At 37.8% G+C, this 13,490-nt stretch overlaps 2 protein-coding genes across 8 annotated transcripts; both read right to left on the bottom strand.

The window, feature by feature from the left end:
* Positions 1-1,160: 1,160 nt before the first annotated feature.
* LOC107010334 (U-box domain-containing protein 8) lies at positions 1,161-3,410 on the bottom strand. The gene is made up of 2 exons (XM_015209610.2): positions 2,099-3,410; positions 1,161-1,675 (listed from the first exon to the last, which is right to left on the bottom strand). Exon 1 carries the CDS (start codon positions 3,283-3,285, stop codon positions 2,170-2,172), a length of 1,116 nt encoding a protein of 371 aa, XP_015065096.1. The 5' UTR covers positions 3,286-3,410; the 3' UTR covers positions 1,161-1,675; positions 2,099-2,169.
* Positions 3,411-8,081: 4,671 nt separating this feature from the next.
* Positions 8,082-11,004, bottom strand: LOC107010335 (thioredoxin-like fold domain-containing protein MRL7, chloroplastic). 7 transcript variants are annotated; one of them, XM_015209614.2, is made up of 6 exons: positions 10,883-11,004; positions 9,218-9,986; positions 9,029-9,113; positions 8,834-8,945; positions 8,609-8,721; positions 8,082-8,534 (listed from the first exon to the last, which is right to left on the bottom strand). In XM_015209614.2, exons 2-5 carry the CDS (start codon positions 9,961-9,963, stop codon positions 8,618-8,620), a joined length of 1,047 nt encoding a protein of 348 aa, XP_015065100.1. In that variant the 5' UTR covers positions 9,964-9,986; positions 10,883-11,004; the 3' UTR covers positions 8,082-8,534; positions 8,609-8,617. The 7 variants fall into 7 exon arrangements, with proteins under 7 accessions (XP_015065100.1, XP_027770558.1, XP_015065099.1 ...); XM_027914757.1 differs by having other exon boundaries at positions 9,218-10,033; positions 10,883-10,958; XM_015209613.2 differs by lacking the exon at positions 10,883-11,004 and adding an exon at positions 10,604-10,802.
* Positions 11,005-13,490: the final 2,486 nt, after the last annotated feature.

The following is a 13,490-nucleotide window of genomic DNA, read 5'->3' as shown; positions in this document are numbered from 1 at the left end:
AGGTAAAGTTGTACTTGTACTAGAAGTTTATTCTAAATTATCTAAATTTATCATACGTGATAAAATAATATGAGTACATGCAATAATCAATTAAAATCTAGAGATAGTAGTATATTCAAAACTACATTATTATGCATTTTGAGTAATAATCAGTATAAAATATACCACAAGATATTGTTCAAATGAGCCTCCATGAGCAACAAATATTTATCTCAAGTTGATTGCTGATCCAAATGTAGATTATTTTGCTGGGCTGGTTACAAACTTGTCAATCCACAATATAAAGCCCAGGCCCATGAGATAGTGTACCCCCCCCCTTAAATGGGTTTTTTGTGCTTTTGCCTTATTTTGGGCCTGTTTGGATTGGTCTAGACTTATGACTTATAAGCTGAAAATAATAAGTTAGGATTTCAAACTTATGACTTTTGACTTATTGTTGTTATTTTGGCTTTAAAATAAATGCTTATAAGCTCTTTCTAACTTCACCAAACACTTCAAAACTGCTTAAAATCTATTTTTACTTAAATGCACCTAAAATAAGTCAATCCAAACGAGCACTTAGTGTTCAGTCATTAATTTTTGACTGTTACATATAGTAACTTTTTCATATATATGAATTTATATTTTTGTATCATAACATATATCACAAATTATGTGTGATGCTCTTAAAATACTTATGTCCCCGGGTTATAAGTTTGATTTTTTGAAGGGGCAACATTAATGATCAATTCTTTTTAAAAAATAAAATTAATGATCAACCAATTTGAAGGGAAAATTGTGTAATTAAATGACGTTGACGACTGACGAGAAAAATGAAGCACAAAGCCATACAGGATTTGGCACCTTCTTAGGAAGGACCAGAAATGAATCTACATGTAACTGTCGTTGAATTGAATATGTCCACAAGAAAAAAAAATGAACAAAAGCTTCATAATGTGAATGAGAAAAAAAGAAGTAAAATTTTATATAGAAAATATATACACGACATTTATTAATTTAATTTAATGTGATGACATTGAGGCTTGTTTGGTTGCGACCAAAATAGAGCGTTGAAATTGTGGAGTATTTAATTCACTAGAGGTAGAGGAATCTAAATGCTAAGCGTGCGGGGGTATGGTCACCTAAGATTTTCTAACTTTAATTTGTTTTATATTCAAACCTCGATATAAGATTCTTACCTAATAGTAAATTAAAAATTTAACAAGGATAGGTATGAATGGAAGGTTCATCCAATCTTATAATGAATGTAATCCAAATAGAAAATACTATTTGGTCCCATTCAACTATGTGTCCTTTTATCGTTTCTCTCTTTTTTATTCTGCAAAGCTAAAAACTCTTACCCAAATTTTATTTACGTCTGGAGTTGTCAAATATCCAGTTCCCCAAATTATATACCAACAGCACACAAAACATGTGAGAATTAGTTACATTTCTCTAACATAACTAACTACAATTGACAACTCACACAATTTTTGCACACAAGTTGATGTTTGTGCAAAGCCGATGAGCCGGTTTATCTGGAATCTCAAACTCATAGATCCAAAATTCTGAATTCGCCTCGCCTCTAAACAATTAGGAGAACAAAACGTGTGTTTGGCGCAAATTGATGAAGTAGCAAGAGTCTCAGTCTTAATATGTAATGTGGAAACTCCAAAAACCAATCATGTGCTTCCTCCTTCCATGCACAAAATGAAATCTTTAAGCAAGTATACCAATGTGGATAACAAATCTTTCATTATTCATCACCCTTTCTTAGTATCATGCCTAATTACTTTGTAGTCTTTACCCCATCACTAGATTATATCTTGGACACTATTGTATTTGTATACTCTTTATACATAGGCTCTTATTGATCATTCTTTTACTACTACTGTAAGGAAAGATTGGATCTTTAATTTTACATCAAACAGAACTCATGATGAGACACCATTGATCTTTGTTTTTTCATTCTTATTTTGAAAATATAAAACCAAAAAAACAAAAGAGAGATTGATAGAGGAAAAGAGAGATGCACATTTTTTGCCCTAAAATTCTAATCTTTTTGTACAAAGAAAAACTATTCAACAAAAAATAATTATGAGGAAGCCTAAAAACTCACCTTCTTCTTCTTCACCCTCCAAAGCTTCCAATAATCCATTCAAAATCAACACTTTCCAAATTCATATCATCTCAAAGACTTAATGTTTGCCCTTGTAAAACCTGAATCAAGCTATTAGCATTCCTTCTCACTTTCTCATTATCATCTTGTAATAAGCCAACAGAAATCTCAAACACCCCTTCTCTTACAGCCAACACACGCATCCTTTCACTGTAACTACACAGCAAGCTGATAGTCAAAAGACCATATTGCACAGCTCTTGAAGACCCATTTTTCAAGAATTTTATCAAAATATCCAATAACCCACAGTATTTAAACATTTCATAACGACCCTCTTTACATTTTGCTAATAATCCCAATACCTCAACTGATCTTTCTAGGCCTAAATTAGCATTCTTAATTAGTACTAGAACAGCCTGGTTCTGCACGGCCCGAACCCGATTATCCGGGAAAGAGCACAGCGTGTAGAGAGCAGTAGCAGCTTCCTTTCTCTCTCTACCGCTGCCACCCCAAAGCAGCGAAATTAACCCAGGAATTGCATCTGGGTATGCCCCAATGGTTGCCTTATTCACTTCCACCACCGCTAAACTCGTCAAAACCGTGGCCGCCACCGCCCTCGAGTCCCCAGCACCTCTTCGTAAAGAGGAGACCACTTTCCCCACAACCCCTTCTGCCACCAACCCCACTTTGTTATCATCATCCAAGCTCAAATTCAACAACAAATGAAGCGCTTTCTCCTGCAAACCACCCGAGTCATCATCCGAGTTAACACAATTGAGAAGAGCAGATACAGCGCCTGACTCGGTGAGTTTCCTTCGGATCGCCAAATCACGCTTGGAAAGCTTACTGAGTTGGTCAAGCGAGTTGAGCTTAGAATCCAAATTAGAAGAAGAAGAAGCAATAAGGGTTTGAATAAGGGACTGCGGTTCAGGGTACGAGAGTGGTTTGGGGAAAGAGACGAGGGTATAATTGGAAATGAGACTCCGAAGGGCATGATTAGGGATGAGAGAAACCGGGTCGGAAATGGGTAGCTTGGTAATCGGGCAAGTCCGGTGGCCGGAGTCTACCCACCGTTGGATTGAAGAGCGGTCGAAGGTGTGACCCGACGACAGAATAACCGGGTCGGACATAATTTCAAGGGAAATCGGGCACCGAAAATCGTCCGGGAACTGGGTTGAAGTTGCCATTTCTATTTTTGTTCTTTCTGGGAAATGGGTTTCTGTTTTCTCTCTCTAGATTCTCTTTCTATACGTATCTATCTATCTATAGATATGAAGAGTGTGTGTGTGGAGGTAAGAGAGGGTTTATGAGGTTTAGGTCAAATAAAAGGTGTACACTTGTGAGGTGGAAGAGCTCAGCTTGTGACATGCATCACCATGTAAAATGACATTATTCTCCTTGAAAATGACATCAATAATAGTAATATATTAACTCACATCATATCTTAAATAATCGTAATACATTATCTCAAAATGGGTAGGTGAAAATAATAATCAGGAAAAAAAACATATAGTAATTTGCTAGATAATGACAAGTCTGATATTTGCCGTTTGGGACTCTCAAGCTAAATTAATCCAAAAAGATTTGTCGGTCACTTTTTCTCTTAAAAAAGGAAATTGAATCTTATAAGTTATACCTAAAAATAAACTCAATATCTTTTCATTGGTTAACAAATTATAAAAAATCGCAGTTTAATGAAAAGGGGTATTTTTGGAAGTAAAATTTAGTAGGGTGCTATCTTAACGGTCCCCTGATTAATATATCGGTCTGTAGTCACGAGAAAGTGTAACCGTTATGAAAATTATATTCATTTACTGATTTACCCCTAGCGGTGGAAGTGGAACTGTTACAAGTCAACTCACATAAATATGCAAATTAAAATTTTTATAGAAAGCATTAAAATCCAATAACATAAAAACACGTCAATATAAAGAGTTGAATGTTTCTTTTACCACGTGAATTTCGTGATCCTGCGATGAGAGATTTATAGTATATATGTTCCAAGTTAATTAACTTGATTACTTAATAGTATAAAATATTAATGATAAAATTTTCATATATTTTCCAATTTCGATTCATTTTATCTCTTTTGATCTTTGATATAAGATGCTATTTTCATTCTCACTTGATAAATTGTTAAGACTTAGCATGCAATAATTTCCAACTATATGAAAGGGTATATACGCCTATTTCGATAGCTGTGATAATCATAAAAGCAAACGACAAGAATAAATAAGTGAATGGATGTTGGAATTAAGAAAATTGAGAATGACATAGGTTGGTAAATGGGACCTTTTTAAATTGTAAATTTTCCGTTATGACAAAATTAAAGCCTTCGTGACAACCTCTCATATTTGCCAAATGTCTGGATCGTTTTACAGTATATTCCTATCATCACAACTTAATAAATGCTACTTATAAAATTATTGATCAATCAAATGGTTTTATTTGTCCCACCATACAATATGTTCTTCGGAAGGGCGTGGAACTTTTTCTTAATAAGAAGATTGGTGTTCTAGCCAACTCCTTCGTTATACTTCATCTCTTTTAATCTAATTGTCATTTAATAAGGTAAAATAATAATAATATACTCAGTAAAATCTCATAAATGAAGTTTGAAGAGAATAAAACTTGTACAAATCTTATTACTATCACGTGAAGGTAAAAATGTTTTTAAAAGATCCTCGACTCAAGGATAGCAAATTCAAGTACAAATGATAAGAAAACATAACAACTAACAAGGGAAGCCGTGCAGATCCTACGAGAAAGGAACAAGACACATATGATAATTGAAATAAAAGCAAAAACTACAATAATAAATCTAGTACAACAGCAAACACCAAGATAAAATTTAAGAAAGTAAAGAAGCTTTTTAGATTTTGCGGTCTTAAATTACACATGTGTAGAATATACGAAAATATCTTTTAATCTTGTAGTCTTAAACATGCCACCAAAATTAAACATATGTTGAAATGGACTATGAAGGAAAGTAGAAAAAACAAAACAAAATTAAACAGAGAGAGTATCATCAAATATCTGCTGCCTCCCACCACAATATTGTCAGACTTCACCCACCAAGAATTAAGTAGATAAACAAGATCACCGCATATTAAAGAGGTCAATTAGGTGAAAGTTTGTTAGTTGAGTCTATTCAGAGTTCAGGTTTTGTTAAACTGTATTATCTACAAATGGTCCTAGTTAGGTTTGATGTTGAGTGATTTAACATATGTTTAATCAGGGCATATTCCTGATAATGTGGTATCCAAAACTTTTCACAAGAAAGCACTTTAGTGTCTGAATATAACCCAAAACAGATAAAAGCACACATAGTTAACCCATCCAACGAACATACTGTTGGGCTTTGTGGAGGCTTGTGAGCCGGCCCGACCCATTACTGAAACCCTAGGTTAACCATTTGGTTTTCCTATAAATATGATCCTTGTATTTGTAATTCTGTAGTAGCACAAGTGAAATAAAATCCTCCTGTTACAGTCGTGGAGTAGGGAAACCGAACCACGTTAAATTCTTGTGTGTCCCGTTTGTGTTCCGTTTCTCTTTTCTCTAGATTATTTGTGTGTGTTGTGTGTTTAATTCCCAACAATTGGTATCAGAGCGAGGTTTCAACAACATTGTAACACAAACTGTGAGAAATTGTCACCTAGGGTTCTTGTGTGAAGAACTGTGTGCAGGGAGGAGTAGCCGCCGTTACCGTGTGGGTAACCTCAAGCAGCAGCCGGCTAGGAGAACCGCGCAGGGTGCGAACAGCCGTCGTCCGTGTGCTGTCCGTCGCGCCGTTCCGTTGGCCGCCGCGTCGAGGAGCCTCAGATCCAGCCGCGAGCGTCCAGATCGTGAGCATCGTCCAAATCGCCGCCCGCTGTCTGTAGACGCCGTTAAGGGAATTGCCGAAGTCCTTTGAGATGGCAGAAGATGGGAAGTTCCGAATTGAGAAGTTCGATGGTACAGATTTCAGTTGGTGGAAGATGCAGATTGAAGATTTGCTGGTTCAGAAAGATTTGGACGTAGTGTTGGGTGACAAGCAAGGAAAATTGTCTGATGCAGAGTGGGCAGTTTTGGATCGGAAAGCTATGTCAGTTATCCGACTCTCGTTGACCAAGAATGTTGCGTTCAACATTCTTAAGGAGAAGACAGCGAAAGGCATCTTGGAAGCCTTGTCTAACATGTACGAGAAGCCATCTGCAGCAAACAAAATTTTTCTGATTAGAGAGTTGGTGAACACAAAGATGAAGGAAGGCAGTTCAGTTACCGAGCACATCAACTCATTGAATTCGATCTTAGCCAGACTTTTGTCAGTTGGCATTAAGTTCGATGATGAAGTTCAAGCTTTACTACTGTTATCATCATTGCCTGACAGTTGGTCCGGAACGGTTACAGCAGTTGCCAGTTCAGTGGGACCTAATGGATTCACCTTTGAGAAGATTCGTGATCTCGTTCTTGGCGAGGATGTCAGAAGAAGGAGTTCTGGAGAATCATCAGGTGATATGCTAAACGTCGTCAGAGGCAGAGGAAATAACAGAGGTAGTGGGAGCAGGAACCGAAGAAGGAGTCAGTCAAAGGCTCGGGATGGCTCAGGTGTAACATGTTGGAACTGCAAGGAGGTGGGGCATTTCAGGAATCAATGCCAGAAAGACAAACAAGTCAACATTGCAGAAGACAGCGTCAACGAGGATTTGTTTATCTGTTGCGCGGAGAGCAATGTGGATTCCTGGGTCATGGATTCTGGTGCTTCTTTTCACGCTACCCACAGCAGTGAAGCATTGCAGAATCTGGTTATTGGAGACTTTGGAAAGGTAAGGCTTGCAGACGATAGAGCTCTTGATGTTACGGGCATGGGTGACATGGTGCTGAAGACGCCAGTCGGTTTCTGGACCTTGAAGGATGTCAGAGTTGTTCCAAGCTTGACGAAAAGTTTGATTTCTGTTAGGCAGTTGGATGAACAGGGACATCATGTGAAGTTCGGAAATGGGCAGTGGAAGGTCGTGAGGGGCAATCTTGTCATGGCTCGTGGAACAAAAAGAGGATCGTTGTATATTGTCGGATTACCGTCTGAGGGAGTGACCGTCCCAGTTCAGAAGAAAAACAAAGTCCGGTTCACAGAATCTCGTGGGCAGAAGAAGGTTGTCTTTGCAAGAAAGAAACCCAGAGCCACAGGTCAGATTCAGGATGAACGAGCAAGGAAAGGTTCAGGAAGACCAGTCAGAGGCGTTTGTGGCAGTGGGAGCACCGGCCGTGCTTCAGCCAAGGCTCCTAGAAGACAGTGGGTCAAGAGAACCAGTATTCCAGCTGTTGATACGTCTCCAGAAAATTTCTTGCTGAGTATGGAGAGTGTTTGTTCTCAGGGAGTTCTAGGATCCGGCAGTTCGTGTCTCAAGTGGGAGCCGGTAGGGACCGAGGACGAGTCAAGGGCAGTTTCAGCCGTGACTGATGTGTTGAAGCTTCGGGGAGCTTCAACGGGCCTTTCAGTTGACTGATGAGAAGGCCGCTGTAGCAGGAGAGAGTTGAAAAAGATTACTAGACATACAAGTGTTCTAAGTGGATGACAGTTGAAATTCTTCAAGCCTCCAAGTGGGAGATTGTTGGGCTTTGTGGAGGCTTGTGAGCCGGCCCGACCCATTACTGAAACCCTAGGTTAACCATTTGGTTTTCCTATAAATATGATCCTTGTATTTGTAATTCTGTAGTAGCACAAGTGAAATAAAATCCTCCTGTTACAGTCGTGGAGTAGGGAAACCGAACCACGTTAAATTCTTGTGTGTCCCGTTTGTGTTCCGTTTCTCTTTTCTCTAGATTATTTGTGTGTGTTGTGTGTTTAATTCCCAACACATACAGTGTCTTGTTTATCTGATCTTAACTTTAATTTCTTATCTTAAGATGAAATAAAGCAAGGTACCTATACATTATCCATTCATATCTATCTTGGTTAGTATTAATGGAAAAAAGTTCCGTACCTAGCGTGACATACGTCTCCCCCGAAAACAATAACTCTAATTTAGTTATAGCCAGCAAGGTCAAGATACAAGTAAGTAACAGAAGATGCATGAACTTTTCTAATTAAATACATAAAGTAATTTATAGACATCTAGGGCTAGTATGATATGTAAACAAGCAAATAGAACTAAAGTAAGATCATGCAACTGAGTGTTCTCCTTCCAACTATTCTCTTCTATATAGTAAGTGTGGCACTAATTTAAGCACATTATAGGATATAACCTTTTTCTTCAACCTTCCACTTGCTAATTACATCAGCAGCTGCAAGCATCAAGCGAGCAGTACCATGATCTCGTTTCAACCAGTCATTCTTCTAAGGTTCTGTCCTCAATTGGTCAATTGTTTTCCAGTGAACAAAACGACCACAATTGGTTCCAGTTATACAGGGATCGATCCATGCTCCACTGCGTCTTTCTTAATCTGCGACGTGCTAGAAGTTCAAATATTTTTAGTGACATTAATCTATGAGCTTCAATGAAAGCCTAGACAAGTGAGCATCAGTACCTCCGTTGACTAAGACTGTTGAGATAAAGCTGCATCATCAATGCATGAAGGTTTTTTTGCATTGTAGTAAAAATATGCTATCATTTGAACCAAGTCATCAGCTGTACGAATTTCTGCACAAATTTATCCGGAGTTGCAAAGTAAACAATCATTCAACATAACAATGAATTTAGCTGAAAAGATTACAATTACTTTATCAAACTAGTAGGGATATATAAAAAGTACCTTTTTCCCTGTATAGTATCCTGTTTCCTCGTAAGAACAATATCTGGGGACTTTCTTTGACTTTAAGTGCATAGGCTAAATCCCTCTCAATATTAATGTCAATCTTCACAGTCTACACCAAGTAATTAGGGGAAATGTAAGATAAGAGGGTTTTCTAATGGACAATGTAAGGAGAAGTGATTATGTTTCACAAACCCGAGGAGGCAAGCGCTCTTTGGCACTCCAATACACCTTGGCTGCTTTCTCCAGCTCCTTAAGAGCTTTCCAGTTGTCACTAGCCCTGTGCAATTAGCAATTGTCTCAGAGAACATAAAAGACTTGCATATTGCTTATAGAATATATCCTTTAGGACTTCAATTTGTAAACAAAACAAGATCCACTTGCCGATTGTATCTCTCAAAAACAAGTATAATGAGGGGACTGGGATGAAAAGCGAAGCTCTCCCACTCAAGACAATTGATTTCCTTCACCCAGCAATCATCAATCTCCCCCTCCCAATCGATCTCAACTCCATCTTCTCCTATAACATTTTTTATTGGATGCTTGTCAAAATACTCTGATGCTCTAATTCCCCATCCAACATCTGCATCCAGAGGCCAATTTGGATCCTCCTCCTCAATGATCATTTTCTTTTCTTTCTTATCCCTACTGCTGTCATCTTCATCATCACTACTTTCATCAGACTCAGTGTCATCATCAACCCTATCTTTGAGGATATTCTCGGTATCTTTCATCATATCAGAGTTCTGCTCCCGGATAGAGGCAAATGTCTTTTCTAATGAATCACGAACAAAATCCTCAACTGCAGCTGCTTCGCTCCTGCGACCACGCCTTGGCTTTTTAGGGATTGTTGATGGGAAGATCTTGGCAGAATCTTTCTCTTTGTTATGAGTTACTTTACTTTCCCGGGACCTTATAGCTTTTCTAGACCTTGAACCAGAGTTATTCTTAGGATCAGACACATCTTCCTCTTCAGACTTTTTTGAAGTGGCAAAGCAAGTCAAACGTTTCAAAGAAGGCGGCAATAGGAAGTTAGAAAAAGAGCAAGAACTACACTGTTGCCCTGCTTTGAGTGCAGAGAGTGATGAAATAGCACAAAAGTTAAGATTTAATGCAGAATGGATGACCATCTTCCCTCGCTTAACTACTTCGCCTGGAAAATCAAAATCTCTATTAGGGATGACTCCTAATATAAAAAACCTGTTGATAACACCAATCAAAATTAAGAACAGATTTTATCAAACTCCTCTCTAAAAAACACAAAATAGAAAACATCCACTCCATATTCTTATGTACAGAACTAAAAGACAAACAGAAAAAGACTAGCATAACATTCAAAATGTATTTAAACAAAGTCAAATGTAGAAGCCATAACATTGATGTTGAATTGTTGAGCACAGTACTACTAGCTCACTTTAACAAAAATGTATTGAACTAAGTCAACATTGTCACCCACCGACACGAAATAGTAGTATAGATGGTGGTACTCCACATGGACTGGCTTAGAATCCTAAGTCTGCTTCTGGCTACAGTTAAAAGGTTACCTATTTTGAAGCATAGAGGATAAAAGTCGAATGAGCAAATAATCAAACAGGTTGTGTGCATAAGTTACCATACTGTCGATACAGTACAAGTACAACCAACAGTGCATTAATTATGTTTATAACTTGATGATTACAACAATGGCAAACAGCAGAGCTAAAGCTTAATGAATCATAGAATCAAAGTTTGTAGCAATAATGAATACTCCGTTCGCAAGTACTTTGTTACCTTTCTTAAAAATACAACAAAGGACTACCTGAGAATGAAGAAGCTAAATCTCAAGTTCAGTTTGTCCAGCCCCTACTTGTTCTAATCCTATAAGAAATACTACAACTTTATTTTGAAGGATGGGAGGGCAGAGCAAATGAATTAAAACAACAGCCAATATTTATTTTAAGTTGAAACTTCATAAAAATATTAAATATTTTTAATTACATGAGGCGAAAATATTTCTAAACTTTATCCAAATGAATACCATAACCCAATATTGTCTCGTAAAACACCTACCTTTGCTCCAAACTTAGGTTTATTTTTTATTTTTTATTTTACTTGAGAGGGAAAAAAATTGTTTAGGGTGATTTCTAGCCTAGCTTTTATTGGTCTTTGGCCTAAAATATTTTTGGGATATTTAATGAAAGTTGAGTGATTAGTTTTATTATATTAGCTAAGTTAATTTGACGGTATTTTGACAATTATATTATAAATAAAAAAGAATAAAGTTGACTTTTTATATCTAACTTTAATAAAAGTGAGCTGTCTTCATAGTGCATACTTCATCACGGGTTAATCTCCCTCCACCCACGAATAGATTAATCCCTCGCAGAGTAGTTTAAGTTCATGTTGCTGAGTAAGTTTGGTAATGGAGAGGGTTGAAAATTCAGAGGTGATAAAAATATCGTAGGTGATTTTCTTTTATTTGTCCTTTATTGAATAAAATTATTTACTCAATACTTATACATGGTAGAAAATAACATCGCGAAATTTAATTGTAATGACCCTTCTTGTCATTTTTAGTGTTTTATCTTCTGTGCATCGTTTAGAGCGTTCCTATAGCGATTCCAAGTCATTTATGACTTGCTGGGACTGACAGATCGGTCACCTGGTCATTCGTTTGGTTATTGTGTGAGCTTTAGTATTTTTGGAACTTATGAACCTTGAACGATCATTTTCGATCAAAAGTTCAAGAAGATGACATCAGAATCCAATTCTGACGATTCCATCAGTTCCGGAAGGGTCATTTTAGTCTAGTAGCATTGTCGACATGACTCCCAAAGTTTTCAGTGTGAGTTGGTGTGATTAGGCGTTTTAACTTTAAGTTTAAAGGCTAAGTTTGACTTTAGTCAATATTCTGAGTAAACGCGCTCGGATGAGAATTCTGTCAGCGCGGTTAGCTCCGGAATGTCGAGTTTGGTCTAGATTGACCCTTCTTTCGGGTTTTGAGGTTTTTGATATTTTTTCGAGCCCTTTTGTGGTTTTTGACTTAAAATGGCCAATGAAAGTGGGACCCACATTTTATCGAGATGACCTCTGATGAAAATTTCGACTGCGCCTTTGAGTTCGGAATGTCGACTTTGGTAGGGTAGCATATCTGTTTTATTTTTATCAGGTTCCGAACGGATTCCGAGCACCCGTCGGAGACTTTAAAGAAAGTAGGCAAAGCTGAAATCTGGTGCAGCCCTTTAACGACCAGAAATTGGGGTTTTAACGACCAGGTTTTTGGGTTTATTAGCGACCAACTTCGTCCTTATAAAAACCCAATTTTCAGCCTTTGTGTCTTACTTTGAAATTTCGATATTTTGAGCTATACAACTCCAAATTGGGCGATTCAAAAGGCTAAGTTGTGAAATTTTTCGAGGGCAACGCATTGGTGAGCTTGGAATCTGATTTGGGGACCCGATTTGAGGTAAATTTTGTGTTTTAACTGCTGTTAGAGCTCATTTTCGAGCTCAACTTTTGGGAAATTTTAGAAGGTGATTTCTTGGTCATTTTAGGTCCGAATCTAGTGATTCAAGAGCCTATAGTGTGGGGTTCTTCGTGAGGATCGTCGTGGTGTGATTGGTTTTGGCTGTTGGACCTTCATTTTTGGTAAAATCTTGTAAGTAGCTGCTGCCATTGTTTCTGATTTTTAGCTTAGAATTTGGTTTTTTTTGTTGCATGTTCATGTTGGGACTGTCTTGAGTCCTGAATTGTGTTTCATTATGGTACACAAGTTCCGAGAGTTATTTAGGACTTTTATTTGGGGTTAATTCTGGATTTCTCAACGCGGATCCCACTTTTTCCATTTTGACCGCGAAATTGACCCGTCTCCGTTTCATGCGATTTTAGTGTTTAAATGACCGTAATAACGTTGTGACTCTATTTCTGATAGTGTATCAACGTTTCGAGGCCTTTTAGAAAGTAAAAGATCCGGGGAAGTGAATTTTGGAGCGCGCGTGATCTGCGTTCAGGTAGGCTACGGTTTCTCTTCTTAGATTGAACTCGAACATGTGAATGCAAGTTGATTAGTTGGGATTTGGGTTGGGTAGTTATTGGATCATGCATAGATGTTAAAAATCATATTTTCGACCTTTTCTGAGAATTATCGGATAACTGTGAGCATGTTTATTGTTATTAATTGACCTTCTTTGCTATATGAATTACTTGTATGTTTGAATACTGGTTATCAGAAGTATGTTGGGCCTTAGTTTAGGTTTGACTAGGGTTTTCCTTAGAAATGCATGATTCAAAGTCGGTAGGACTTAGTTTAGCCCCGACGTCGCTCGGCCGGCTTAAATCCGTGTAGACTGATGTAGCAGACTTGAGTTTGATAGTTTGGTATTTAGCTAGACAATGAGCTTGCACTAGCGATAGTTACTCTTATTTCTTCGATGTTATGGCTTCTCGAGTTACGTCAGTGACAATGAATTCCGCTCCGTGATTCAAAGTTGAGTTTCGATTCGGCTTTAAGGACTTACATTGATTAGCTAAGTCTGGATGGTGTTCCACGGGTATATATGATTATGGATAGATAAAGACTCTTTCAGCAGCTATATCGACATCTTTGTCGGGTATCCGGATTTAAAGTCCGGCCTCGACCATCCACATACTTATGTAGAGCATCCGGTTAGAGGTCCGG

The sequence above is a fragment of the Solanum pennellii genome, chromosome 2 (assembly GCF_001406875.1).
Source record: "Solanum pennellii chromosome 2, SPENNV200".
Taxonomy (NCBI): domain Eukaryota; kingdom Viridiplantae; phylum Streptophyta; class Magnoliopsida; order Solanales; family Solanaceae; genus Solanum; species Solanum pennellii.
Note: the sequence above shows the minus strand (reverse complement) of the source record. Positions and strands in the feature narration are given on the sequence as shown.

Excerpts from the sequence above, each read along its gene's own strand:
- LOC107010334 (XM_015209610.2), bottom strand. The coding sequence starts at position 3,285 with ATGGCAACTTCAACCCAGTTCCCGGACGATTTTCGGTGCCCGATTTCC.
- LOC107010335 (XM_015209614.2), bottom strand. The coding sequence starts at position 9,963 with ATGGTCATCCATTCTGCATTAAATCTTAACTTTTGTGCTATTTCATCA. Across the intron at positions 8,946-9,028 it reads AAGAGCGCTTGCCTCCTCGG|ACTGTGAAGATTGACATTAA; the intron begins GTTTGTGAAACA and ends TACTTGGTGTAG. Across the intron at positions 8,722-8,833 it reads GATACTATACAGGGAAAAAG|AAATTCGTACAGCTGATGAC; the intron begins GTACTTTTTATA and ends AAATTTGTGCAG.